Source organism: Pleuronectes platessa, chromosome 3 (assembly GCF_947347685.1).
Source record: "Pleuronectes platessa chromosome 3, fPlePla1.1, whole genome shotgun sequence".
Lineage (NCBI taxonomy): Eukaryota > Metazoa > Chordata > Actinopteri > Pleuronectiformes > Pleuronectidae > Pleuronectes > Pleuronectes platessa.
Genome location: NC_070628.1, coordinates 9,639,122 through 9,665,562, shown reverse-complemented (window position 1 = coordinate 9,665,562; position 26,441 = coordinate 9,639,122). Strand labels below are relative to the sequence as shown.

Sequence of the window (26,441 nt, the reverse complement as noted above, 5' to 3'; positions counted from 1 at the left end):
TTTCTGTGTAACGACTCCTTTCAAGGCTCATAAATCTCAACTGCTACTAAGTGTTTGGAAGTATTGAATCGAAACCGATGTGAGAATAAACAGGATATTTTCAAATGTTCTCACTGGGGGCATCTGAGGACGCAGATCGCTTGATCAGAGATTTTCAGATACTCACCTGGAATTAGGAAGATTCCAGACTATCAGTTTTCTTTGGAGGCAGGAAGTAGTATGTAAAGGACTGTTTATATAATAGTTTGTGGATATGTCCAAAGTAACTGGGGCACTGAGGATTGAAGTTTATTCTTGAAGAGTTAATTTGATTAAGGTTCCTAAAGCTCCACTTTTCCAGAGCTTTCAACCACAGTTTTCACTTACCATCGGCTCAAAGACCAAAAATAGGCCTTTTTGTAGTTTGACTGAACTGACGTGTTAAAGTCAAACAGCTGGGAGCGTCTGGGACAATAACTTGCACCCTGAACAGTTTGACACGATTCTTTATATCTCACCTCCGCATACAATCCAGTGCACGGATGAAGCAATCCTTGCTGAGCTGGTGTTCATCCCGGAGGAGGGCGCACTGCTCCAGTGTGACAGACATGGACGTCCGGTCTTTGGCACTTTTACAGCTGGTGAACCTGATGCCATTTAACCTTCGGCAGATCTGGAGGCAAGAGCAGAATGTGTGCGATGTGCACGTGAAGCATCAGTGACATCAGTGACACCTGCAGTCGTCCACGGCCCACTGTAGGTAACCTTCACCAGGATCTTATATCTTATTTGATTATTTTTAAACATCCAACCTGAAAATAAAGCATTAGAGTTATGGCTGACGGACTCAATCTGACCATCAAAATAAAAGCATCACAGTCTATATTCAAGCTTCATCGAGGACAGACAGCTCAACACACATTTCATCTTCAATTCCAGAGGAAATCCAAATTCTGCTCCTTCAGCTGTTTAGGGCACATCACTGATGAATCATTACATTGAGTGTGATTCAGAGCCTGCTCATAATCCTGTAAGAGTGTGATGCAACTGGCCGATGCAGATTAGATACAAAACAGACGAATGGTGTTTCCTCACGTTGCTTTTGGACTGTAGCAGCTTGGTTACTATCTTCTTAATGTGATGCTGCTCTGTGAGGAAATCCAGATATTGAATATGAGGTAAAAGATCAGTATCTACACGGCATCAGCGGAGTCAATCCATCACACTCAGACAGTTTCTTTTTCACCCAGTGCTTCCTTTAAAGCCCATAAGTTCACAGAGTACAGTGACCGTGCTTATGCAACAGAGAGAGACAGAGAGTTATGCAAGTTACTGGTTAAAGTTCAGACAAAAGAAAAGAGAAACAGATAGTTACTATAAAAAAAAACAAAAAAACTGTGCTTACCGATCCAGCAATCCATAGTATCTCCACATTCTTCCTCTTCTTTGTGACTACATTCTGGCCCAGGGTTTCAAGTAATTCCTTAACGTCGGTCTGCGTTTGAAAACATGGTAGACCTGTGCACAGAGAACAGGAAACACTGCCGGTGACTGGGTGGGTTTCTGGATTTGGTTCAAAATTGAAGACATTGGCTGTAGCTCTGATTTCAAACTCTTTCTCAGCCAGATCATTTTAACATCGCTGCAAATAAGAGACGCATTTAGAGACTTACATTCTAGTGGCACCTTTTCACTCAAGGATTTGTAATAGGCTTCTAACATCTCAAAGTTCTTCTGGTTTATTCTCTCTTGTAGGGAGATATCTCCAAACCTGACAGAGGAAATAAGAGCAGTTACCCTCAGGCCTCGCGAACCTCAGCAAATATCGTTTTCAGGTTTCACTTATTAAAATTTGACAATGACCGAAAAATCGACCGCATGAAAAGCTTTTAGCCGTGGATCCTGAAAAGCTAACCTCATAATTAAAAACGAAAAAAGCAACCTTTAATATATGCCCTGTGAACTTACATTTATGGTGATAATAGGACTTAAAAGATATAACATAGCACATAATATAATCAACGAGGAAGTCGAGGAATAAATGTCGACAATGTGGCCCAACAGTAAAAGCCACTTTCACAGAAAACAATATGATTTAAATGTAAAAGGGTTTTGGTGTGTTTATATTTGTTATTTGATAAATCCCAGAATATTCACATTGATCATGAGTGAATGTAATAGAGATTAAAATGTAATAGTTCAGGTAAAGTGAATATGACATAAGAGGGTTTGAAAGCCTCCAGCAGAGAAGGAAGCTGTTGTGGATATAAAAGCATTTTCTCCAACAGTAACACAAAGAACAAGATCTACACATGTCCCCGTCTTTGTCTGGTATCGATCAGCTCAACCCCGGCCTTGGTTAATGTGTTCAGTGTCTGCAGTACCTCTCGGCTATAGTCTGCTGTTCATTGATGCCCACGTTAAACAGCACCGGGAACACATGCAGAGGTTTGCCCTCCTTTATCTCCTCTGGCAACGTCTGGAAAACCAGTCTTGGCAATGGCACTTCGACAGTGAAGTGGTCTCTGAACGCAACAGGAGACACAAAAAGGGAAGGTAGAAAGACAGAGAGGGGTTCACTACACTTTGCAAATGCTGCAGGTTCTGATATGTTTTTGGAAGTTGTGCAATTTGAGACCAAAGACAGGCCGGAACAGGCTGTAAGAGAGAGGCTGGTGATCAGGGAGCATTAGTGGGAGAATAACTGGGATGAAGAGGGGCGGGGAAAGAGGAGTGTGTCTATTTATCATCCTTGGTATAATGCACACAGACAAAGGCTCGTAAATGTCCTTCAAGTGAACTATTACAGACATGAATGATCCCTGTGTGCTGGTCGGTAACACAACGAGGGAGGGATTCAAAAAGAAAGGATATAACTTTGGGGCAATAATAATTTAACGTCCGATCCCTAGATCCAGACACAGACACAGGATTAAAACTGGGAAAATCTATTCATTTATATCAAGGAGCCTCTTAATGGCTTAAACCTAAAAATCTGAACACTTTGGAACTTTCTGCACCTCTTGCATATTTCATCAGCCCAATATATTCAGAGAAGAAATTTGGGCATTAGCTGGTCTTGGACTATTTACTAAACCAAACATCTAACCTATCCAAGTGCATAGTGAAGCTGGAGGTGAATTGATGGCCACTCAGGAAATTCCAGTGAGATGCACGAGAGGCAGAGCCAGAAGGAGTTGATAACCTGCCTCTCCACTTAGAGGCTTTAACCGACCTTCACACGGAGGGAGGAGGAATTGAGATGGAGTGTAAACAGATGTTTTTTGCTGCTAACAAATGTGACATCGGGCAGGCGGCTGTCAGAGAGTCACATTTCAGAACAGACCCGACTCATGAATATTGAGTCTTCTCCACAAGTCATAACTGATATGACTTCTCCAAACTTTAGTTCGTCATAGTTAAACTTTGACCGCGGTGCACAGTGATAAACACTCAAGTGTCCAATAGTAATAAAGCTTGAAGCCAGTTTATGTGTGTATCATACTATGGAGTGTTAGGAACATTTAAGATATATATATATAGATAGGGAAAGAAATTTGGATAAAAGAAAAACAAATTCCAGAACAAATTGTAATGTCACGCAAATAAAGATGTAATTTTAATTAAAAAATAGTCTTAATAAGTCATAATTTTAGGCTGAAGGAGGAAATATCAGAAGATCACAAGTGTTAAAATGAGGAATGTGGAGCATCTTGTTGATTTATACTTTAGTATAAGTTTCTCAAATAATGAAAGTATGTCGAAAGTATCAGGACTTTGAAAAGATTGTGAAAGAAACAGAGTCCGATCTGATGCAAGAACCTCAAGGACTTGGAGAAACTAGTCGATGAGGAAATGTTTGGTGGTCAACTGTGCAACTTTGTTTACAGTGTGATGTTATTCAGAGGTTTCATAGTTTCTCAAGGGCCCTAACCTTAACCCAGAACTCGGGTTCATTATTTTCTAGATCTTATCTCATTAAATTACGACTCAATCCCTAAAATCTCATTTTGAGTCAAGTAGGCATGTCAGGTGTATTTTAACAGTCAAGTAGATTGTTGTATGAAGTGAAAATGTGTGAACATCGCTGACAAAGTCCCTCCTCGGCCTTAAAGGACAAAGCAAACAGCAACAGGGATGGTGCCTCACCGGCGGCCACACACTAAAGGCTGGAGGTCACTGAGGTCATCTGTCTTGGCCTCTGTGATCTTGAACACAACTCTTTGCAGGTCGGAGATTCCCACCTCCATGTCCTCCAGCATCCCGATCTCTTCACCTGTTCACAGTTTGACAAACAAGATTAGTGGGGATTTCATTTCTGATTGTCCAACACTGTATTTTTAGCTTCTCAAAACGATGCTGAGACTTCAGCTCATATTTTAAAATCTCATAGGATTAAAGTGAATAATTAATGAGACTTAAAAACCCGTAATAACTGACTCGGGACTGTGATCGACAGAAACACTGCTGCTAATCACTGTCAGATCAGCGACTGGCAAATTAACTTCTTCGTGAGCCACCGGGCCCCTGGCTCTGCATGCAGCTGTTCATTTCACTGACCGATCCATTTAACTCTATGCTGGGCTGCACTGTGCGTTTTAGTAGAGCAGCATGAGTGAGAACTTTGATCGTGGTTATGCAGAAACAAATAATCAGTGTACTTGTACTTAATTCAACCTCCTCTTACTGTATTGATCTAATAAATATTCATTCCAAAGACGCTGAGCTTAAGTTTCCCCTGGAACATTTATACTAAAGTTAATTTGCCAGTAACTGTAACTGTGCCATTGACATGTAACCTTTCTACAAGTTGTGTTTAGCTATAGCCTCATCAATCGATCCTTATTACCACAACTCATTTACTCACTGTAGGTGCTGAGCAGACTCTCAAACTGAGCCACGAGGCCGACCAGGTGAAGCTGCCTCAGGAATCCTTTGTCCTCCATTCCTGCATAGAGCCTCATGACGAAACCACAGGCTAAGGCTGCCAGCTGTAAATAAAAAGAACACACAGGTGCACGCACACACAACTGAGCCAAACCTCCTTCAAGTTGTTCTTGGGTAAAATACCTTTGCCATGAGTACGCAGGGGTGAACATGTTGTTAGATGTTAAAGCCAAATGTTGGAGCTTCACAGAGAGCAGTTTCTGGGGGTTTGTTGAAGTACAAAGTCTCCAAATTTACTTAAGATAAATCAAATCTCAGTTTGTCAAATTAACGGAGCCTGTGGTAAGTTATATAATACATTTATTTATATCCTTAAATAATGGAAGATGCATTTTGAATTGACACCTTTAATGTTTTTATGAAAATGTAATAATGCACGGAGAATCATCTTCATAAAGGGCGAGGCACAGGTTTGGACTTGCAGAGCATATAGCATTGACTGGACTTTAGCCCCAAAAAATAAGGTGAGTTGGATAATACAGCTCAACTGGCTAAAATGTAAAATGTGAAAACATTAAGACATATGACAGCCCTGTTGCATCTGTGGCTCCTGCCATGTGTATGTTTCTCTGCTGCGTCTTGGGTGGCTGGTGGGCGGAGTTACCTCCGAGCGACTACCATAACCTGGCCAGTCTCCCAGGTGAACAGAGGACTCCTGGCTGTGTCTGTTTGGATCTGTTCTTGTTATTTTAGTTACTCATCTACCTGCTGACGCACTGATTAACAACGCACTTCTACTTCTGAATCACACATTCCAATAGAAACCCTGACATCCTATTGGCGACTTCTAAAGAGCTGCTGTGTTGTCAGCGTTGTCACCTACTGCCTGACTGAAGACCACGTCTCGCCTCTGCTGGAGGAGGAAACCCTGTGGTATGCTGCAGGCCGCCTCCTGCAGGAGCACGAAGGTCATGGCTCTCTTGGCCTTCTCCACCACCTCCATCACACAGTCCTTTAACCTGGTCACCAGAGGACACAGCTGCTCCTTCCAGTCACCTGCGGCGGAGGGTGGGATGGAGAAAGAACACAGGAGGACATTTATGGGATGGGCACAGGTGCGGAGATGCAGACAGATATGGATGACTGTTACGCTTGGTTCGTAAGATCACGTGAGTGTGTGTGTTTTCTTCTCAGCCAGAAACAACAAGTACTTTATCTCGAGCTGAAACCAGTTTAGCCATTCATGCCTTCCCGAAAAGGAGAAGTAGGAAACACACAAACACACACGCACACACACACACACACGCACGCACGCACGCACGCACGCACGCACGCACACATGCGTGCGTGCAACATTAAACAACCTTTGTGAACATGTTATAAAAATGATATTTACAGCAGGGACATAAAAATTAGTATTTATTTTATTGTTAAGCACAGCCGATAATGTCTCATATAGTTGAATGCATCACTTTTGTGTCTTTAATCCAGTACTGTTGTTTTCTGGAGGATCTTGAGCTAATCATCAATCAAACCTGCTGTTTTGCTTCATGTTAACGCAACATTGAAAAATACAACTGGGTGAAGAAGAGATATTGTTCAGAGGGTGTGGTCATTATAAGTAATGAGAATAAATATAGTAAACCAGTCACATCACTGGTGGCGTCGCTCAGAAACAGCCGAGCCAATCAGAGAAGCCGGCCGTGAAGTACAACAACAGCAGTGCATTGAGCAGCTTTATTGTAATGAGCCTCCCACCTAGTACTGGGTCATATGGCCACAGATCACGTTGAGATACAAATTATCAAATCAATCAATATCAATAATGATCATGATAAATGTCTCATTATAATCTATTTTCAGTTTAAAGACAGATTTTTGCTCCTGAGTGAATGTTGTGTCTTTACATATCTGATGTTAAATTTATATTGTTTTATTGCCTCGTCCTTATCTAACTGGTCTGTTTCTCTTCACAGCTGTTGCACATGGGGGGTTGAGGTGTAACACATTACTGAGTTAAGTTATAAATATCAGCATCACACCAATATTCATATTAGTATAGTCTCCTACTTACCACATATATGTGAATATGTTTTTTAAATCAAAGTAGTGGAGTCAGTCTTTCAAGTGCCCCCTGGTGCCCCTGGTTGGGAATCAGTGGTACTATTTACTATTTGATTATAGTCAAAAAAATATGGATTTAATATGTATTTAATATTTATAAACCATCATCGCTGAGTTTAGCTCCTCTGTTTCATGTAGTTTTCCCTCGTAAGACAAAGACACATTGAACATGCTCTGTCCGAAACCCTGACGTCTTTGATCACACACCGTACTCAACACCTGCGTAGAAATAACATACAGGAGTCAGGTCACAGCTTTACTTTTCCTTCAGTGTGTCTCAATTGCATTTCCTCCAGTAAGTGGGTTTCTTGCAATCCCCCCAGTAGCTCACAGGGGGCAGTGTCGGATAAGTCATTTTGAGTTGTCAAGTCTCGCCACCAGGCTTTTCCCCCTCTGCACCAACATAGTGAGGAGTTTTTAAAGGGGAGGTGTGGGTCAGTATCGACGTGCACAAAGACAGACGGACAGACACGGATTTGAGGAAGAATGTATAGCACATCAAGTTTGCCCTTGTCTGTCAGATAAATCATGTCTTATCTCCTTTTGCAAATACCGCCTCTGCACAGAGGAGAAGGAAACAGAACTCCGGCTGTCATCTCTTCAGCAGCCCACCTGTCCAAACATCTAAACCCCCACAACGTCTTGTCATAAAAGCCTGAGCTCCACTGTTCTCTGCCACGAGATAAAGCCTGTCTCATTATTCCCTTCCATGTTTGTATTTAGACAGGCAGATGACCACTTGCTCTGAGCCTGTTCAGCGTCTTAATAAAGGTGCTCGGGGAGTTGAGCTTATCTTTTAGACGGAACAGCAGGCGGGCGGCCTCGTCCTCACCTGCCAGCTAACTTGGACAGACAGACGCACGCGGATACACATGCACACACATGCACACACAGGCAACAAACTGATATGAACGTACCAACCAGTGCACACATGCAAAGGGATTTTGCATCTGACACACACACTCCTCCTTGTCGCCTGGTCAGACTAATGCCGCTGCTGTGGGTGCCAGTTGGCAGCTGGAACAGACTGGGCACTTGTCTGGACACAGGCTGGAGGCAGGATTTCATTGGATGTAAGGGACGACTGGGCAGCTTGCAGTCAACAGTGGATGGCTCTGCATATCAAATATTGCTTTCATCCACTTTTCTGGCAACAATTTAAGGTTCTCCTCTGCTAATGCTTAAAACAACAGGGACCAGGGTCTTGAGTCTCTCTCTTCAACCGAGGCTGGAAAGGATTAACTGTTCAGGGTTATTTCTCTCACAATGAGAAAGCATATTCTATTAATCAAACTTGAGATGAAATTAGTTGTTTTGTGACTTCAGCTAAATGAAACCTTTGTTAAGCTGTTGAGTCACAATAAAGACTCAATTCTCTCTGATGCTATTGTCCAGTGGTTTGCTGCTCATTTCAATACTGTGCAGCAAACATCAGTAAACTTTAATAATAGAATATGTATTCTATTGATGGTCATTCACCTGCCAGTGTGCAAACATTTTTTAATTGCGGACACATAAACACATCTAATCCTGCAGTAGTGTGTGCGTCACATGGACACGATCATCACAGCACTTATTTACCAGGGTTGTGTGAGGTGATGACATCAGCCAGCTGCTGCTCAGGGACCGGTTCCTGTCTGTTGTTATCTTCCTCCTGAAGTTTATCCACCATGGCGATGACACAGTTCAGACATTTGGCCACGTTGGCCCACACCCTGTCCTGAAAGAGCCGAGAACACAATGAGCAGTCAGACAGCAGTCACTGAGGAGATAGATCACTCTGTCACACACTGTACACGTGTACATGTATTTATGTATGTGTTTTTAAAAAATGAGGTGTGTCCCTTAGTAGTCTAAGCCGGCTTTGTTTTCAAAAGGTCAAAAGGAAATTGCTGTCTGAACATTCGGAGATTACTCTTAAAGTGTTTTCATTGTTTGCAGCTTTCTATCTCTTTTCCTGAGCTCCTCCTGTTCACTGACATATAGATGCTTTTCTCTTCTGTGTGTGTGTGTGTACAATTACAACAATCCTACTGTTTGTGTGTGTACAAATAGGACAATCCTAACTGATGGTGTGCATTTTGGTCTTTGTTGCCTCAGTCTGATTGTAACAAGGTAAAACGGTGAGTAATATTTTGTGAGAAAAGAAAGCACCGGCGTGCATGAGTGATGAAGGGCTGCTGCTGTCGCTGTGGCGGACAAACCAGTCCTCAGCAGACCACACCACCATGCAGGCAGTTTCTCAGGATGAAAGGTTTGATCTCCTTGGAGAAAAGTCTCTCATTAAAATTAAAGTTATGTTTGGCATGCGAAATAATTTTGGAAGTAATTTGAGATTATTTGCCATAAAAATGGTTTATCTGTGATACAGCTGATTTCCCTGTGTGTACTCTGCAGCGGGGACCAGCAGTAAAAATAACAGTTTGTCATCCTGCACTTAAATGAACTCAAACCATAAATAGCTGCAGTTTTGAAAAGACTGCCTAATGAGTCGGCCTCACCCATTCCTCCTCGTCGTACTCTTGGTGGTGCGGTATGGAGTCTTGGTGCTTCAGAGGAAGAGTTCCACCTTCTCCTTTTGTCGTGGTTTTTGATCCATCCACATTATTACACATCACCGTGCTCTCAGTGACGGACGTGGCTGGACTGTGGCCTGGGAGTCCCTGCACTGGGCTGGGATTCTGCTCGCTGCACTGGTGGACGTGACCTTGATGTTGGCCGCCCTGCGCTGGGGTTGGCTTCTGGTTCTTGGAAACGTACCCGGGCTGTGCCGCATGCAGCGCGAGCAGTGCACTCTTGACCAATTCATCCTTAAGTGTGTGAACAAATTGCTCTGTCTGTAGCAGAGAGAGAGAGAAAAAAGAAAAGATAAATGGGAGACAGATACTGAAAGTTATTGTGGGATAGTACACCAAATGAAAATTTAGCCTGTGAAAAAGCAAAACAGACACGGTGAGAGTGAGACAGAAAGAGACGGTCACACTGGAGAGGAGAGTGGGTGGAAGAAAACACCGGCGAGTAACTGTTTACAGAGCAAGTGAACAGAAACAAGGAAAATGAACACCCTCCCTCACCATTAAGGAGCTGCTCTCCATTACGGCCGCCCAGCCAGCGAGAAACCACAACAGCAACAAACAACAAACAATTCAATTACTCCTCCTCCTCCTGCCGGCTTCTACGCAAGCACACTTCTTCTGATCACTAATTCAGCAGCTACTGTATGCTGATGATGATCCCGGCACCAAGGAGCCGCGCACACTGCTGCCGCCGCCACTGCGTGAAAAAAAATGATAAGGGCTCTCAAGAGTAATTGAGTTAGCACTGCAATAAGCAATTCTATTACCACAGCAAAATGCCGTCTAACAGAACGCGTGAGCCAAGCCTCCATTAAAACAAAACCTATATTTGTCAAACAAACGCCTGCCTCCCCGCTGTGGACTGAATAGTGGATGAGGATGTTGAGACGGCGAGAAGTGGTGGAGGTGGCAAAGTCAGCAAATTAGATACGTGTGAAGAGAAGGACGGTCCTGCTACAAGAAACAATATATTCATCATTTACACAACTACCCAGTGTACCGTGTACCCAGAAAGTCGCTTTTACATGTGACATATTTGTAATCTGCTTGTATTTTTTGGATTAGTCAGTCTTTTGTTGTCTGTATATGAGTTATCTGTGCACTCATCTTGAATTGAATCCAAATGATTTAACGTCTGTATAAGAAACACAATCGTGTGCATCAGAAATATTTTTTCTTATAAAGAAGTATACACAATAGACGACTCCAAATCAAACTTTTAGAAATATATAAAATACTGTAAAGTGAAGGGATAATAAATTATAATTAAGTAAATGTTGATGTGTGACGATTATATACTAAATATTGAATACTGAGTTTAAAGTGCTGTGTGCCTGCTCAGCTCAAAGATTCGTTAAGTTCCTCCTTTGTAGCCGTTGAGCTGCAAAATGGGGATAAAACTGTCCATTAAAAATGAATCGGGGGAGGCATTTAAAGACTTTTCTGAGCCCTTCAGCGTCAAAACTCACGACTTCTGGGACAAGCGTCAGTTACTGTCCCTGGAGGAGAGGCGTCAGTGCTGCCCCACATGTGAGAGGAGGTGCGTGGTAAGGAGGCAGAGCTGGGGGAGCTACATGCGTGAATGCAAATGTCTGAATCACACCAATCGGACTGTAATTGACTTTCTCTCTGCCAGCTCCCGGGTTCAAAGTCCATGTAGCGTCCTTGAGCTGATGCACAAACAGATAAAGGAGCTGGGACCGCGCACACAAGGCAGAATGCAAATACAACGTGATTTCATCATGAATATGCTGTTTTAAACACATTCACCACACGCAGCTCAGCTATAGGTCGAGTCTATAAGCCTTGTTTTTTTGCATCATTAATAATGCTGGTGTTGCCTATTAGGTTCTGTTTCCACCCCCTGTCTGATTGTCTGTTGGTTTGAATGTTTGATTGCAAGTAAGATTACACAAAGAAAACCTGGTGGAAGGAGACGGGGAGTTTTTCAACATGTCCGCAGTTTCCCTAGAGAATAATTCACGGATCTTGATTAAAAAAAAAGAAAAAGGGACCTGATATCTATGAGTGTGTGAAACTTCAGTGCAGCTTGATTGAATTTACTGAGGCTGTTGGGCCCTGGTAGAGGTTTGTGCTGTAGAGTGACACTCTAGTTGAAACTGTTACACTCAGTTCACCACATAACTTGGTGCAAACATGCTCTGTTCTCATGGTTTAAAATGTTTTCCTTCACACGGTTCCAACAGGAGTTTACACTCCCTGGAAGTAATCACTCGTTTCATCAGCACCGATCATGTGATAACAGCCCCTGATGTAAGACAGTTAAGATGATGACTCAGTGTAGTCTCTTCACTTTGAACACACAGCGTCACAGAATCCCCTGAATGGGAATGAAAACCTCTACAATCGTTCAGATTAACTCTACGTCCACACTCTGAGTCATCATGACCCCTTGTCTCCGGCCCTCACATGTGCTTGTGTTCAAAGACCCTTCACTTCAAAGGGTTCCATGGTTATTCACTTTATGAATGTTCTGTACTTCTGGTAATTTGACCACTTATCATTAGTTTGAGCTTTTACTGAGAATAAACTACCGACTTGTAATGAGAGACATGGCGTTCATCCTTTGAGGCCAACAGTCATTTAAAAAAAAAAAAACACAGTCAATGGTCGAAATCCTCTGCTCCTGAGGGGACTGATACCAACTGAACGGGTCATTTGAAGAATATTTAAACAGAGAGGCTGGACGACGGCTACACTTAAAACACCATTGTATCTCATTCATATCCATTTTAATTGCATTGCATTGTACAAATGAGTTCCATTACTGTAAGTCAATGATGTGAGAGCTAAAATCTATGGATAAGAGGAAATGTGAAATTACATGAGAAAAGGAATTTCCTGCCGGGACAATGTCCTGTCATTCAAACATATGTATAGAGCGATTTTTGATATATTTTAAAGATGGAAAAAAAGGGGTCTAAATGAGTATTAAAAAAAGAGCCACGCTTGGTTGAGCAACCAAAACACTTCAAAATGTAAATTCATATTCAAATTGAACTCTGCTATCTGACCTCAATGTTAATTTGCAATCTATGAGACCATGTATTATTCATTATCTTTTCCTGAGATGAGTGGAAAAAAGACACACAATGTATTTAAAACAATCTGGGTCATATTTGCACTTCTTAACCGCAGGGTCATATCTGACACCGCCTGTGCTCATACGATAACTTTCTATACTGGAGAGCTTAGTCCCAGACAAAATGATATGCATGCATTTTTTGTTGAGGATAAAAGTGAACTGATAACATTAGAAATCAGGTGTATGTGTTATATTTCTAAATATTCAGTCGGAAGGATCTAGAGGTGAAGTGCATGATATCCTGTGTTGCAGGATCCAAATAGATATTGTGTTTAAAGTGAAGTATCAGTGGTGCTCTCCTTTGGGCAAAAGAGAAAAAAATCGCAGCTTCATTTTCTTATCAAGGCTAAACCAAAGCAACCTTGCCTCTCCAAGTGCAAAAAAAAGGCTCCTCGGCGCAGATCCTCCACACCTTCCTGTTCGAGAGATCTGACATGCTCTGAAATCTCTTGGGAGAGATTCGTTGCTCGTCTTTCTTCAACACGTCTGCCGATGTGATCCTGACTGAGCACAAGTGCAAGTCAGAGAACGCCTCTTGCGAAAAAAACACAAGTTACGTTTGATCTTAAAAAACGAGGAAAACAGTAAGAATTTATTCACCCCGAAGGTTTTTTGAATGGTTTTGTCCTGAGGGAAGAACAAATTTCGGCTGAGAAAAAAAACCCTCAAACTTAACAGAAGAGGTGAACGGGGGCTGAATGGAGAGAGCCGGTCAGAACATCTCTTGGCCGTGACGACACTCACTCACTTGTGTGTGTGTGTGACCGCTGTGTGCAACACATCATTCAGCATGATCGTGCACAGACGATCAAACAAGCAGCTCTTTGCAGGTAACAGATATGTAGACATATAACTTGTGCTACAGCGCAGCTGGAGGGAGGGGAGTTGCATACAAATCCCATTCTCCCTGTGATTATCTTCAGTAGAGATATTATTATTATCATCAACAGAATCATCATCATCATATATAGAGAGAAGCTACAGCACGTCTGCCGTCAGAATGAACCTAGTGAGAGTGTTCTGGAGTGAAATATTGATTGGCCTGGAGAAAGGTGGTGTGAGCAGAGAAAGTCAGAGGCAGCGAGTACTTGATAAAATAAAAAAGCAGGTTCTTAAATCCATTTAATATTCTTGGAAGGTGTGACTCACTGTCTGTATTGAAGAAACTTCACACAGCAGAGACCCACTCACAAATGCATCCACCTTTACGAACACGTCTGTAAGATGGATCAAAAACATGGGAGTGAGTGGGGAGTTCTTGGAGTTTTCTTTAGTGGGCATGAAGACAGAAGGTGGTGTATGCTGTGCAGATGGTTAAAGGAACAGCTCAGAGAAGCTTAGAGGACTGATGTGTCTCTCATCATAAACATCTAGATGGATTTTCTTTTAACTACTTGTGTTTGTTCATTTATATTTTTCAAATGTCACACAGGGTGTAATTCTACGTTGCAGGAGGATCAACCTGGTGTGTGGACATTTCTTGTCCTCTGGTTTTTGTTCTGTTTTGATGTGTGTGCTTCTCACTACAGATACTTTTCTTAATGACATGTTTGTTTGACTGCAGCATAACACTGTGATGAAACTATGATGAAGTCCGTCTATTCGATCATGTAGTTACACAATGTATGTAAACAGGTATGTACACCTGCGAACAAGCTATCAAGTGAGTCTGTGTGTGTGTGTGTGTGTGGGGGGGGGGGGGTGCAGACAGGTAATTTGTGTGTCTATAAAAAAAAAGATTTCTGTGACAGACGAGCAGATGTGCAGAGGGAAACGCTGACATGAATCATGAGAAGCTGTTGATGATTTGGAGGCTTAAGAGTTTGAAGGAGTGATGACATTGAACACCAGCTCACCTACACACATCATAACAGCAGATTTTAATCAGAGAGCAGCGCTGCTTGTGCTGACCAGGCCGGGGGTTTACTTGGCCGACGTGCGTGTGTCTAATCAACGATGAGAGGAAGCGGTGACAGAGTGGATGTACCAATTAAGCGGACTGATTGGGCTGTATTCCACTGTGGCAAAAAGAAAACAATGTCTCCCACAGCAGATTGCAATCTGACAGCACCAGATGTAATTCATTAATTATACTGATAAACACGCCTCGACGCCGTAAACGTCCATGTTGCTATTAACTTTTGTTAGTTTGGTGTTTTTATGATGAGATACTTTTTTTTTCCTGGCGTTGTCTGTTCAGTGTGGTTGTGCGACTATATCAAAGCAACTGCTTGGTTTAAAGGTTGTTAAGTTATTTAGAGTTTATTAATTTTGCAGGGATTTTACCAGAGCTGGTACCAAATCACTCTCAGACGGAAACTCCTTCGGGAGGGGGAACCTTGAGTCTGAAATCTAAAACAATACATCCACCTCAACAGTATTGCAGAGCACCTACACAAATAATTAAGTTGTATTTGGATGAATATTGGTTTAATTAAACTTAAAATTAAAAGGCTTTTCAGGCTGAGGTATAACCTTTAAGTGTTTGGTTTTGTATCCAGGAATAAAAGTGGTGTTTTAAAACAAAGTAGGAACAAATGGACAGTTCCAATGGAAGGGAGCAGGGCTGGAGGATTGGGGGTTGCCTCACCTTGTCAGAAAGCTTCTTGAGCACATCCTTTAGTCCAGTTGAAGAGCGCTCCTGGGCAGCCTGGAGGAGCTGGTCCGCTGAGCTCGTGATGAGGGGCTGGAGGAGGCTCATGGTGCTGAGTACCTCCTGAGCTTTGGCTGTGTGCTCTGGTGAGTAGTAGATACACTGGTAGGCAGTGCTGAAGCTGCGAGGCGGGAAAAAGAAAAGAAAACATCGATTCAGATTTGACAGATTTAGCCACGGCTGCACGGACAGGGGCTGGATGCAGGGGCTGTGTATCACTTTTAAGAGTAGAAATGAAAGTGGCCCGACTGGGACACAGTTGTTTGTAATGGAATTGTAGCTGCATGGATAGAAACTATCCCCATTCGTTTGGTTTTTGCTCAGTGTCCACTTTCTTCAGGCACGTGCCAAAACTAGGGAAGTAGGAAGATATTTATTCGATGTCAGACAGGCTACTGCAGCATCTGGAGGCCGAGAAACAAAGGAATCCCAAATGGTATTTCCTTTGAGGTGTAATCCATCTAATCTAATGAATCTAATCTATCAATTAATTCCAGAAATCTCTGTCTGAATACATAGAAATAGGAATCGTGGCTAATAAACAGAAGTAGAAAAGCTTTACATCAAGTCTTTTCCAATCAAAAACCTTTTCTAAAGATGTATTCAAAGGGAAACTCAAGGTGTTGAGATTGAGTATTGACGTACAGGTGAATAATGGACCTTTCCAGACTATAAACATTACATTATGATGCATAACTTTCATTTCTCTGCTGCCTTGAAAGTGTCCAGCAGCAGCGCTCTCCAGTTGCTCTGTGTGAACTGTTAAATTGGTCCTGCAGTCCATAGCCAATCCATTATTTCCCTCCTTATGAATTTTTTATCTCTTCTTCGTTGGGAGGCTGCAATTTAATCCCACACAAAAACACCTTTTGTCACTTTCTAGAATCCGGGGGCAAATCACTCCAATCCAACATTCTCCTCGGGTAAAGTTCCAGTGACTTTCAATGAGTTTCCGCCGACTTCCTGCCGTCAGACATAGCGTGGGGCGAGGCAGTCATTTGCAAGCCTCCCAGGTAGTTTAGAGTCAACTCCACAAGCCTCTATGTAGGCCAGACCCCAGAGCCAGATCCTGAGGCATAATTGACATAAGACAGAGAGAGACACTGAGAGAGAGCGAGACAGAGGAAGGGAAGGGCACGCACAAAAGGCTGGCGTTATACAGAACTCTGTAGTGCTCTGAATACTTTACAGGGAGGGAGAGAAAGAGCTTCGTTAGAAGTCGTCCGGTGGGGAACAGCTCCACCTGATGTATCAATAAGTGTGAAAATCTGAAGGTCTTTGGAAATTAGGCGTAAGTCGGAACAAGCAACTAACTATGTCTTTGACTGGCTAACTTTCAAATCTTGGCCTTGACATTACAGCTAATGAGACCCCTGGAGGACGACCACCCACAAGCTCAGAGCGAATGAAAGGACTCAATAAGTGAGGGGGAGACACAGGGCAAACAACGCTCGATACGCGCCACAGAACATCAATATTTCTACCTGTTAAACCTCTGTTATTACACCCTCCATAACCATACACCTTCAAATACTAAACCACAGCGCAGTCCAAAATTAAATAATCTACCGCAGCAAAGTGAAGTCTTTAATTCCCTGTGAGCTTACATTCGTCCTACTACATTATGCAGAACTAAAGAGGAAGAAGAAAATTCCTCCAGGGCCGCAACAATGGAGCTACTCCAGAAAACGAGGCAAAGGAGAAGAAGAAGTTGTTGTTGGAAGAGGGGAATTGCTTCGGCAACTGAGATTCAATAACAGCCCTGTTGACTCATAAGTACAAATCCAATCCCATTAGGGAGACTATGCAGGCAGTAATGAATGCAGGGACCTGCCACCTGATGCTAGAGGACAGAATTGATCCCCGCTAAGGCTGGCTACGGCGAGGAACTTTAATTGCCTCATCAGCAATGCTGTCAGTCGAAACAGGGTCAGCCGAGACGGCGAACCGTGCAAAGGTAAAACAGCAGAAATGTGTGAAAAACAAAAGCTGATGTTGCACCCGAGGATCTGCTTGTCATTTCAACCTTGGCATTCCCATCCCGTATGCAAATGGTAAGCACTCAGTGCCAAGTTAAAAAAAAAACATGACGCCAATAAAACAAGGGGCTGGACAAAACGCAGAATATAAAACCAGTACCAACAGTGCTGGAATAAACATCACCTGGAGCTAAAATATGAATGTTTTATTGATGATGTGAAAGACAGGGTGTGATTGAAAATTCAGAAATTGCTTCTTCATCTATTAATAAATATGTACACAAGTAGAAAGTCATCCCAATGTGTCAAGGTCTAGAACTGACTCGCATCACACCTGAATTCATAAAATCCCTCCGACATTTCTTTACTTCTTTACTGTTTGTAGTTTGAAAGCAGGCACATTTTTTAACGTTGCAATCTGGAAACATTACTTGTTCGTAGGCAGTTGCCAATCGATAAGACAATTCTGAGTGATATTATCCATAATAATGACAAAGAAAATGAATTTTTTTTTTTTGAAAAGACAATTTGTACTCAGATTCCAAGTTTGCTGACACAGAGGCTCCTAATAACGGCACTTGAAGTGGCAATGGGAATTCTCTCTTATTGTACTAGACGATGCTTTGTTTTTATTGTGCACAACTGATGTACACAGTATATGAATGTTGACTGATATTCATAATTTGAATGTAAGGCAATTTTGTGTCTGCGCGTTGTTTGTGAATATTTATGCACTGTGTGTGTCTACAGCCCTCAGAGGCTCATAGTTTTACATTTCTATACAACGGAGTAGAAGAGGATTTCAACAGTTTTGTTGTTTCCCCCTGAAAGGACAAACTAAGGAACATCACATCAGACTGCTAAGTTTGTCCTCTGAGAGTTTTAACCATCGACAAGTGATGCACAGGCTCAATTTCACTGCCGGATAACGACCAATGATCCAACATGAACATGCACGCACACACACCACGAGTCGAGCTCTTTCTAATGTGCCCACCAATCGTGTTTAGGTCGACTCCCAAGTTAGAGCTACAGTTGATGAAAGAGGCTCGTGTGCAGACTCCATTACACAGTATATATAAATTATATATTAGGACTCATTATCCCTGTAAATAGCGACCAACATCTAACCACCGCCACCTGCTTGCCCAGCGCGCTCTACATGCAGGATACTTTTAAAACACACAAACTCTTTCTATTCATATTTTTTCTTCCCACTTTTTCCATCATAAAATACATCCAATTACACAGACAAAGAAATCATACTCCAGTTATGCTTCTAATGCCAGGATGCAGGTCTCCACTTTGAGCTGATCAACTCCCCATTGAACCATCTGCATGTGTCAGGATTGTTTTCCATCTGAGGGTGTCACGTTGCCAAACTTCAGCTTCACATGTTTCAGATCGACAAGCAGAGCGCTGCAGAGAGGAAACATGGCTGGGACATGAAGCCATGCAGTGGAATCATGACCGGTCATATAAATGTGCTGGTTCAATTTAGGCGGCGTGATTGAAATATCATCTTCTTATAAAAACCCCAGTAACTGTATTTGTGGCTCACGTCCAGTTTCATTAGAGTAATTTCCAGTTTGCAGAGACGTGTGAAGGCCTTGGCAGCGGTGACATTTCGGCTGCATGTGAGCTAATTAAATGCAGCCGCTGACAGAAACAATGGAGGCCACTGGATTTTCATGATCAGAAGCAATATTTCAATTTGTGTGACCTTAGAGTCATCTTTTTGGCTGATACTGGATTTTCAGTTGCAACTCTTGTGAGAGAGTATTACTTTCCTTTTAGGTGAAGCTCCTCCGGACTCCATTACATGGGGCCAGTACATCATTGTTGGGAGAGAAATGCTTTTAGGAAGAACTGCTGCCAGACTCCAACACACTTGCTGATAATGTATGATAATGGATTCTTCTTAATCCCACCTCGTTTCTGTTTGCGCCCCGAGTGCATCGTGTGCCTCTGGCCATAAAAACAAAGGAGGTGGCCGCCGCTCCCTCTACAGAAGATGCACCTGACTGCACCTTGCGTCTGCCCGTTGATTCACGACATTATCAGTCTTCATCTTATTATAATTCAAGTTTCACACACTGGACCCCCCAGAAAAAGGATCCATCCACGTGCACAGTTTAATCAGGTAAGTCTAGGAGAGTGAAACTAGTGTGTCCAGGCTGAACTTTGTCCTAGCTTTTCCTAAATGATCAATAGAAATTGGTTATAACAGTAATGACAGGGAGAAAATTACTGGACCCAGCGGCCTAATTAAGCCGACATCTCCAGCGCACGGCTAATTAATAGTGGAGAAGAAATTAATGAAGAGCTTGTGGCCTGCCGCTGACAGCCAGCAGGAGTAAAATGCAGCTACGTCAGCAGAGAGCCCTGCAGCACTGCAGGTGACTGCCAAAGCCCCCTTCTTCATCTAGACAGCACACTCTAATCATAGTTTTCACACCAGGTCACACAGACACAGCAGAAATATACAGTTTATACATAGAACCATGCTGGAAGATCTAATCTTAACCCAGATTTTTGTTAAATGGCAATCCCCATCTTTTGTTGATTTGTCTACTGGTCTCACGTCAGCTCTCAGTAAAACAGCCAATGCTGTCCTCAGTGATTCAGACACAGGCTAGAAACCCTGATCTGAGACCAGATAAGCCTCAAGGCTGCTGCCAGCATCCCTCTTCATCATCCACAGATCCTGAAGCAGGCTGATTCCAGAGAAGGCAAAAACTACTAACAAGCTGTTTGCCATTAGCATAGAGTGCCAGCCAGTGCCAATGTTTCGCCCCTAAAACCCACACAGTAGAACTGGGAGAAAGTTATTCTGTTGGACAACACGCTGCGAGTCACATTAGATCTGAACATCGGCCCCAAGAGACTCTATTAAATGTGTGGGATGTAGTTTAAACCAGTCTGTGTCCCAGAAATGTGTCATCCGGCGAACCAGCTTGACCAGGAGGCCTGGCCAAATGACAGTGAGTCCTTCCTCTCTGTGCAGAACTCAAAGACACATGCAGAGAGCAACTCTGCTTCACAGCTTCTGCACCATTTCAACACAGCTCGCCTATAAAGCTGTGCAACATTGTGCTAGAAAACTCTACACAAGTCCAAAACATGCTATATCTTCTTTTCACAGACGAGCACACACCATCAATTAAAGTTTGAAAAAAGAAAAGAAAAAATGGACGACGTTGAAGTTCCATAAAATCTGCCTCCAAAAAGTGTGTTGCATCGTTCTGCAGATTAACTAAATAATTCAGCAGAGGCTGTTAATGAAAGATTAGACCACCTCAGCAAATCCACAGCTATGTCTATAGGGTTCAATTAAAAAGGGATAAAAATCCAGTGACTTTTAAAACAGCCATTTAAGTGGGACTGTACGCATTAATGAAAGATAAATGCTCTTGCCCTGTGTGTACACGTGCAGGGTATCTGAAGGAATACTAAGTGTAGCTATTGATTAAACCCTTTCCTGGCCCTTCCTGAGAGACAAACTACATTGCATACTCTGGTCACTGCCAAGTTTGGCCAATGCAGGTTTTTAATGGATCGGGAAAGAACCCTCCTCCCTCTCTCCTCGTGTCCAGGGAACAAAGACGAATGGCTCTTTTACTGCCCTCCCGGTAACACCTCTGCGCTCAGGTTTGCTTTTTTTCTCCTTCTCCAAACCTTTTCCATCTTCTCCACGATAAAATTAATATCGCATTGAAAGGCCAGGTCTCACATCTTGCCGATTGTTCCCTTTTTAATCAAATGTGATTACAAAAGGTTCCTTCTGAAAGGCGAGGAGGCAAACAGGGAGAAGTATGAACGTCAGTGTGTGTGTGTGTGTGTGTGTGTGTGTGGTAGAGAGAGGATCTTTGCAGTGCAGAAATAGGCTGACTTGCAGTGCAATTAGGTGACTCTCAGCTGGACTTGGACACATGACTAAAGCACTTCACATTCACACATAACGAAGAAGGAAGAAACCCATCAGGTCCTTCCAGGCTAAATATTTGTTCAAACGTTTGGTGCATTTGTAATAAAAAGCAAATTAAACCATTAAGCTTAATTGAAAGTAAACACGCGCCTTCATTACAATGGCCACTCTGAATTCACAGAGAAACCCCAGTTCTACTTCTGACTATGACTGACAAACGACTGCATTCCAGGTCAAACATGGATAAGGCTCAGCGTGGGCAGTAGTCAGTTAGCCAGGCGGAAAATTGGAAAATTTAAGCTACAGTGAGTGATTAGCTAAGTCAAATATGAAACAAAAAGCTCTGTCTCCCCAGTGAATTCTTTCTGAAGTCTAATCTTTTATTCAGAGAAAATTATTTCACTTCAGTGGACTCTCAAAAAATACGCTAACCTTATCACAGCTCAGGCTAGCAGATAAAACTGACCATCTTCGGCAAATTCACTTGTGCACTTTAGCGTAAAGAAGTCCTGTCATTGTTTTTATTATCAGCACAGGCCCCCAACTATTTCCCATCAATTTATCCATTTTGTAGTCACACCTCGGCCCCTCTTCATCTTCTCCTCTTTCTTGAGCTGCAAACTCTGTAACTAATTGGATCTGGCATGGTCTGTAATGACTTTGCACTCTATGGGGAGCTTTTGGGAAAAAAAATATATCACCCTTCATTTCTTCTGGCATCACTCAAGTGACCACATACTGAACTCAAGCGACATGTACGTCAATCCTGCATCAAAAATAGGAAAGACAGCAAAATGTAGAGGATACACTGCTGCACTGTGCACTTTGTGTTACTGCAAGTGTGTGTGTGTGTGTGTGTAAACTGACTAGTTTGGTCTGAGCAGGGATAAGACTTATATTACCCAACATTAGTTCTATGTGAATTTAAATTTAAATTTAAAATAATAATATATAATTTTTTTTAAATAATGATGCCAATTCATTCATTTAATGTACTGCTTATCCTTTGAGGGATGCGGGGGGCATTGTTGATACTGGGCGAGAAGTGGGGGTGCACCCTGGACAGGCCACCGGTGAACTGTATCACAGTGCCAACATGTAGACACTCACATTTATCAACTAAGGTCAATATCCAATTAACCAAACTTTTGGAATCTAGGGAGGAAGCCTTTTAGACTAGTGGGCTAATTGATCTACTTTTCATTTAGTAGTTAAAGAGAGAGATAATCAGTACATGATCTAACATCTGCATCAAACATTCTTCAAAGCTTGGTAACTAAAAATGTTGCAATTAGAGATTTTAAAGACAAACAGTGTTGCCTGTCTGGCCTCAATAAATTAAGCTGTTCCACAGTTTCAGTCTCTGGTCGCCCTCAGTCACCAGCTATGATCTGTGAGTAACCAGCAGAGCTACATCCACTGATCTGAATGAACACCCAGGCACAGAGGAGAGTGATACGTCCTTGATGTCGTTTGAATTGAGGACATTTTTTTGCTTTGAAATTGATGAGTGGAATTTTGAAATCAAGGCAGGTTGGCGAGTACAGGAGTAATGTGCTCGTATTTCTTAGTGCCTGTTGCATCCGAACAGCACCTCATTGCTTATTGTGGATTAATTTGACAGTCACTGATTATAGATTGTTATCGAGGTGCTCTCCACACATCTTGTACATCTAGTTAACTTACAGCTTGAGGAGCGAGTAGAGAAAGATTGCCAGGGAGAGAACCAGAGCAGGAGAACTCGGCAAACCTTTTCCATCAAGCCTGTTGCCTCCAGTCAAATTGAGCTGTCAGACGCAGAGGAGTTCAATTCTAAATTCAGCACGGCTCGGCTGTAAGTAACTGTATAAAGCTTGGAAATTCAAGTCCATTGGCCAGGGACAAATTTGTCTGTCACTACAAATTATAGGCAAGTTAAATTCATCTGACAATACAAGCCTGTTTCCACCTCAGCATGTGTCCTGTATTAAATCCCCCATTCCTTCTAAACACCATGTCTTCATGCTGTGAAGGTTTGCAAGGTGCTTTTCCACCTACCTCTTTTTCTCTGCTTCATATCTGCTGAGCAGACGCTGCAGACCACCACACTTGAAGCCCTGGAAATGGGCTGCAGGGGCACCGACGGTGACAATGTCATAGAATGCATCTGCAAAGACAGAAAACAGAGTGGATAACAGTTTGAATACAGACATGGACCTTGTAAACACTGACTGCAAGGGACGACCTTAAGGTGTGAATAATGAATCTCAATTTGTAATTTTGGATAATAAAGATTCACTTTCAATGATTTCTTTGATGTCATAATACTAACAACTAGTCAGTACAATTTCAAACATGTGCTTCACAAAGAAGACAAAGAAGAAAAAGGAAAACAGGCAAAATAAAACAATAACATATAAATCAAAGACAAAAGAAAACAAAATCGCAAAAACCAAAGACAAAATAATGTATGATCATCTAAAATAAATGGCCAAGAAAGAGGATGAGAAAATTAATCAAGTAAAAGCTCTTCGGTAGGAGTACTTTTTAAAAGAGATGAAGTGATGTATCGTATATTGTTATTTAATTAATATATAAATATGATAATGCAGCACTGTGTGTCTGTGCGTTTTATATGGATATGTATGAATATTATTATTTTTCTTTATGCACGTTTATTTTATTGGTTTAGGTTGATGTGTTTAATTTGTGTGAGGCTGAACACCATACTTTAACACACACACACACACACACACACACAAATGGTTTTATGCACAACAGATATACCATCTGAAAGCACACTAGAAGCATGACATCATTCTGCACCTCACTAGTGTATTTGCTTTTAGTCGTGCATTGTTGTGGTTGACTCATATTGTGCATTTATTGTTTTTCATTTATTACCAGTCCTCTCTCCAGCCATCTACTGGTCTTAATGCAGCGCTGGCCCCGTGTCGAACCACAAGGACGTCCAATGTCACAGCACTTCATCCCATTTTGCACATTGGCATCAAAAGTAAATAAACACTCCACAGACAGCGAGGCAGGCACCGGGGCCGCTTACAACAGGCCTGGTTTTAAATGAGTAATGGATGGAGCTGACAATTTAATCAGAGAAACAGTGGAGGGGGGCTTGGGGGTGGACAGGGAAATGAGCTGGTGAAGGTTTTGGTGTGGTGTAGGGCCAGGTCTGGTAATGAACACCCCCGGGGAAAGCAACAGTGCACAGCTCTGACCACCAGCCAGGAATACACAGTTGAGAAATTGAAATTAATGACACAACAAAGCTCTGAGTGTTGCCACAGAGAAGTGAATGATGTGACTAACAACTTCCAATCCCTTAACAACACCACAATGGACCAAACGAGGTATGATGTTGGGGCTTGGCTACTATCCACTGCTCCTACCATTAATTATCCCTGTGCCTTGCCACGAGGCCCCTTGTCCGACACACGTTTGTCCCCTGGAGTTTTCTGACGTCCAAGCTCCCTTAATTGCTTCTCCCCCAGCAGAAGTGCACTGGAATACAATGGTGAGCTTCAGAAGCACAATGACCAATTTGTGCTTGATTTGCCTGCTCTTCCTCTCACGCCATCCTTTCCTCAATCAATCAGCAGCGGAAGCCGTTCGAGGACAGAGAGGACAGTCTTAAGTCAGAAGGACTGGTTATAATTCACACTTAACCCCCTTTAACAAGGACACCCCATCATTTTACTTGACCCAAATGAGTGCAGAACAATGCTTTCTGTTCAACTCTGTTGAGCTAAGCTTTTCAGGCTGGAAATAGTTTTGCAGATGTCATTTTAAAGATCGAATTCAGCCGTTCCCAGCAAAAGAAATGAACACTGGGCTCAAAGTGGATTTTATAATCTAATATCCTTTACTAGTTGGATGATCAATAGAAACAAATGAAAATGAATGGTTCAGTGTTGTCGAGTGGATTGCATAGCCAAACTCAAGGAAATGCATCACTTCAGAAAAATCAAATGGAACAATAGGGCAATTGACTACGGCTGGAAGCTGAGACTCGGCTGCATGAAGGAGCTGGATGGTGTTTCCTGGGCCTGACTGATTGCAATCATTTGTTTCATGTGCATTTCAAATCACAGTAAATGTGTTACTCAGACCATTTTGGGGCAACCTTCTTGTTAGCGATCATTTAACACAGAGGTTCTTGTTATGTGGACCAAATTGTAAAAACACCTGTCAGTATGGGACAGTATGATTCAACAGCAAACGCAGTCAGATTGACAACACCTCTCTAAATCTGCATTAGTCTTAGCTAGGTGTACCTAATAAACTGCCAACTGAGTGTCTGATGTTTATGATTTCCACCCTGTCCGTTTGTTTGTTTGAATGTTTCTTTCTCCAGGATTATGGAAAAAGTACAGAAAGATTTCCACAACAATTGGTGGAAGGATCAGATAGATATAAATCTGGTTTCATAAAGGGGTAGGCTTTTTTCGCCAGTTGCTGCTACCACCAATGTGTAGCTAAGAAAATATGGATTCAGTAAATAATTAACATATTTATATACATCTTCTATAGTTGTAGAACGATAGAGGCTGTAAGACAAGGGGGAAGTGTAGTGTCAGTGTGTGTCCTTCAGATGTGTAACTCCAGGTACTGCTGTTGTAGTGTAGTGTTCTCACACGGACAGATAAAGTGTCACCGCCTGGGTTTGAGACGAGGTGTGGACCGGAGCCACAGAGGGTTAATGTGAGTGTGTCAATCCATTCATTTACAAACTCTTCTTTAAGGCTTGTTTATCTTGTGGTTTCCACCTTCTCTGCGTTGACAGTGTGAAACCGGAGCTTGATTTGACTTATCTCATCTGTCATCCCTGATGTCTTCACTGAGAGAACCACAGTTTATGTCAACGTTTGTCACTCTATAAGTTCCCATCAATCATCGAGTGCACAGTGGAAATGGAGCCCACTCGCACACGTAGCGAGGAAGCAGTTAGTGGCTTTCATACACCGAGACAGTTCCAGGACAATAAGAGGCTGTGCCAGCCAGAGAGCGGCAGTGCAGGGGACAGCCTGGTCGTACTCTCTGGAGAAACGCAGAGGGCTTCATTAGCGTTTTTTGTTTTTGGCCATCCTTCCCCGGGCAAGCAGATTCTCACCTTTGAGCCTGGGTGAGGACGAAGCACCCTGTCTGAGCCTGCTGAGGATCCCTGACAGACGGAGAAGTCAGACATAGAGAGATAACAGAAGGAGACAAGCAC

General features: G+C 42.5%; 1 protein-coding gene across 10 annotated transcripts in view; it reads right to left on the bottom strand.

Moving 5' to 3' along the window:
• The window catches only part of inpp4b (inositol polyphosphate-4-phosphatase type II B), a 100,409-nt gene that overhangs the window by 3,385 nt on the left and 70,583 nt on the right, over nucleotides 1-26,441 (bottom strand). For 8 of the 10 annotated variants that reach the window (XM_053418257.1, XM_053418256.1, XM_053418261.1 and 5 more), the window contains 12 exons: nucleotides 26,340-26,390; nucleotides 23,270-23,378; nucleotides 15,263-15,446; nucleotides 9,492-9,827; nucleotides 8,572-8,710; nucleotides 5,750-5,922; nucleotides 4,847-4,970; nucleotides 4,129-4,255; nucleotides 2,364-2,504; nucleotides 1,653-1,750; nucleotides 1,385-1,497; nucleotides 498-652 (listed from right to left, as the gene is read on the bottom strand). In XM_053418257.1, the coding sequence (XP_053274232.1) occupies nucleotides 498-652; nucleotides 1,385-1,497; nucleotides 1,653-1,750; nucleotides 2,364-2,504; nucleotides 4,129-4,255; nucleotides 4,847-4,970; nucleotides 5,750-5,922; nucleotides 8,572-8,710; nucleotides 9,492-9,827; nucleotides 15,263-15,446; nucleotides 23,270-23,378; nucleotides 26,340-26,390 (1,750 nt within the window). The remainder of the gene's footprint in view (nucleotides 1-497; nucleotides 653-1,384; nucleotides 1,498-1,652; nucleotides 1,751-2,363; nucleotides 2,505-4,128; nucleotides 4,256-4,846; nucleotides 4,971-5,749; nucleotides 5,923-8,571; nucleotides 8,711-9,491; nucleotides 9,828-15,262; nucleotides 15,447-23,269; nucleotides 23,379-26,339; nucleotides 26,391-26,441) is intronic. The other 2 variants (XM_053418255.1, XM_053418265.1) reach the window with 1 other exon arrangement.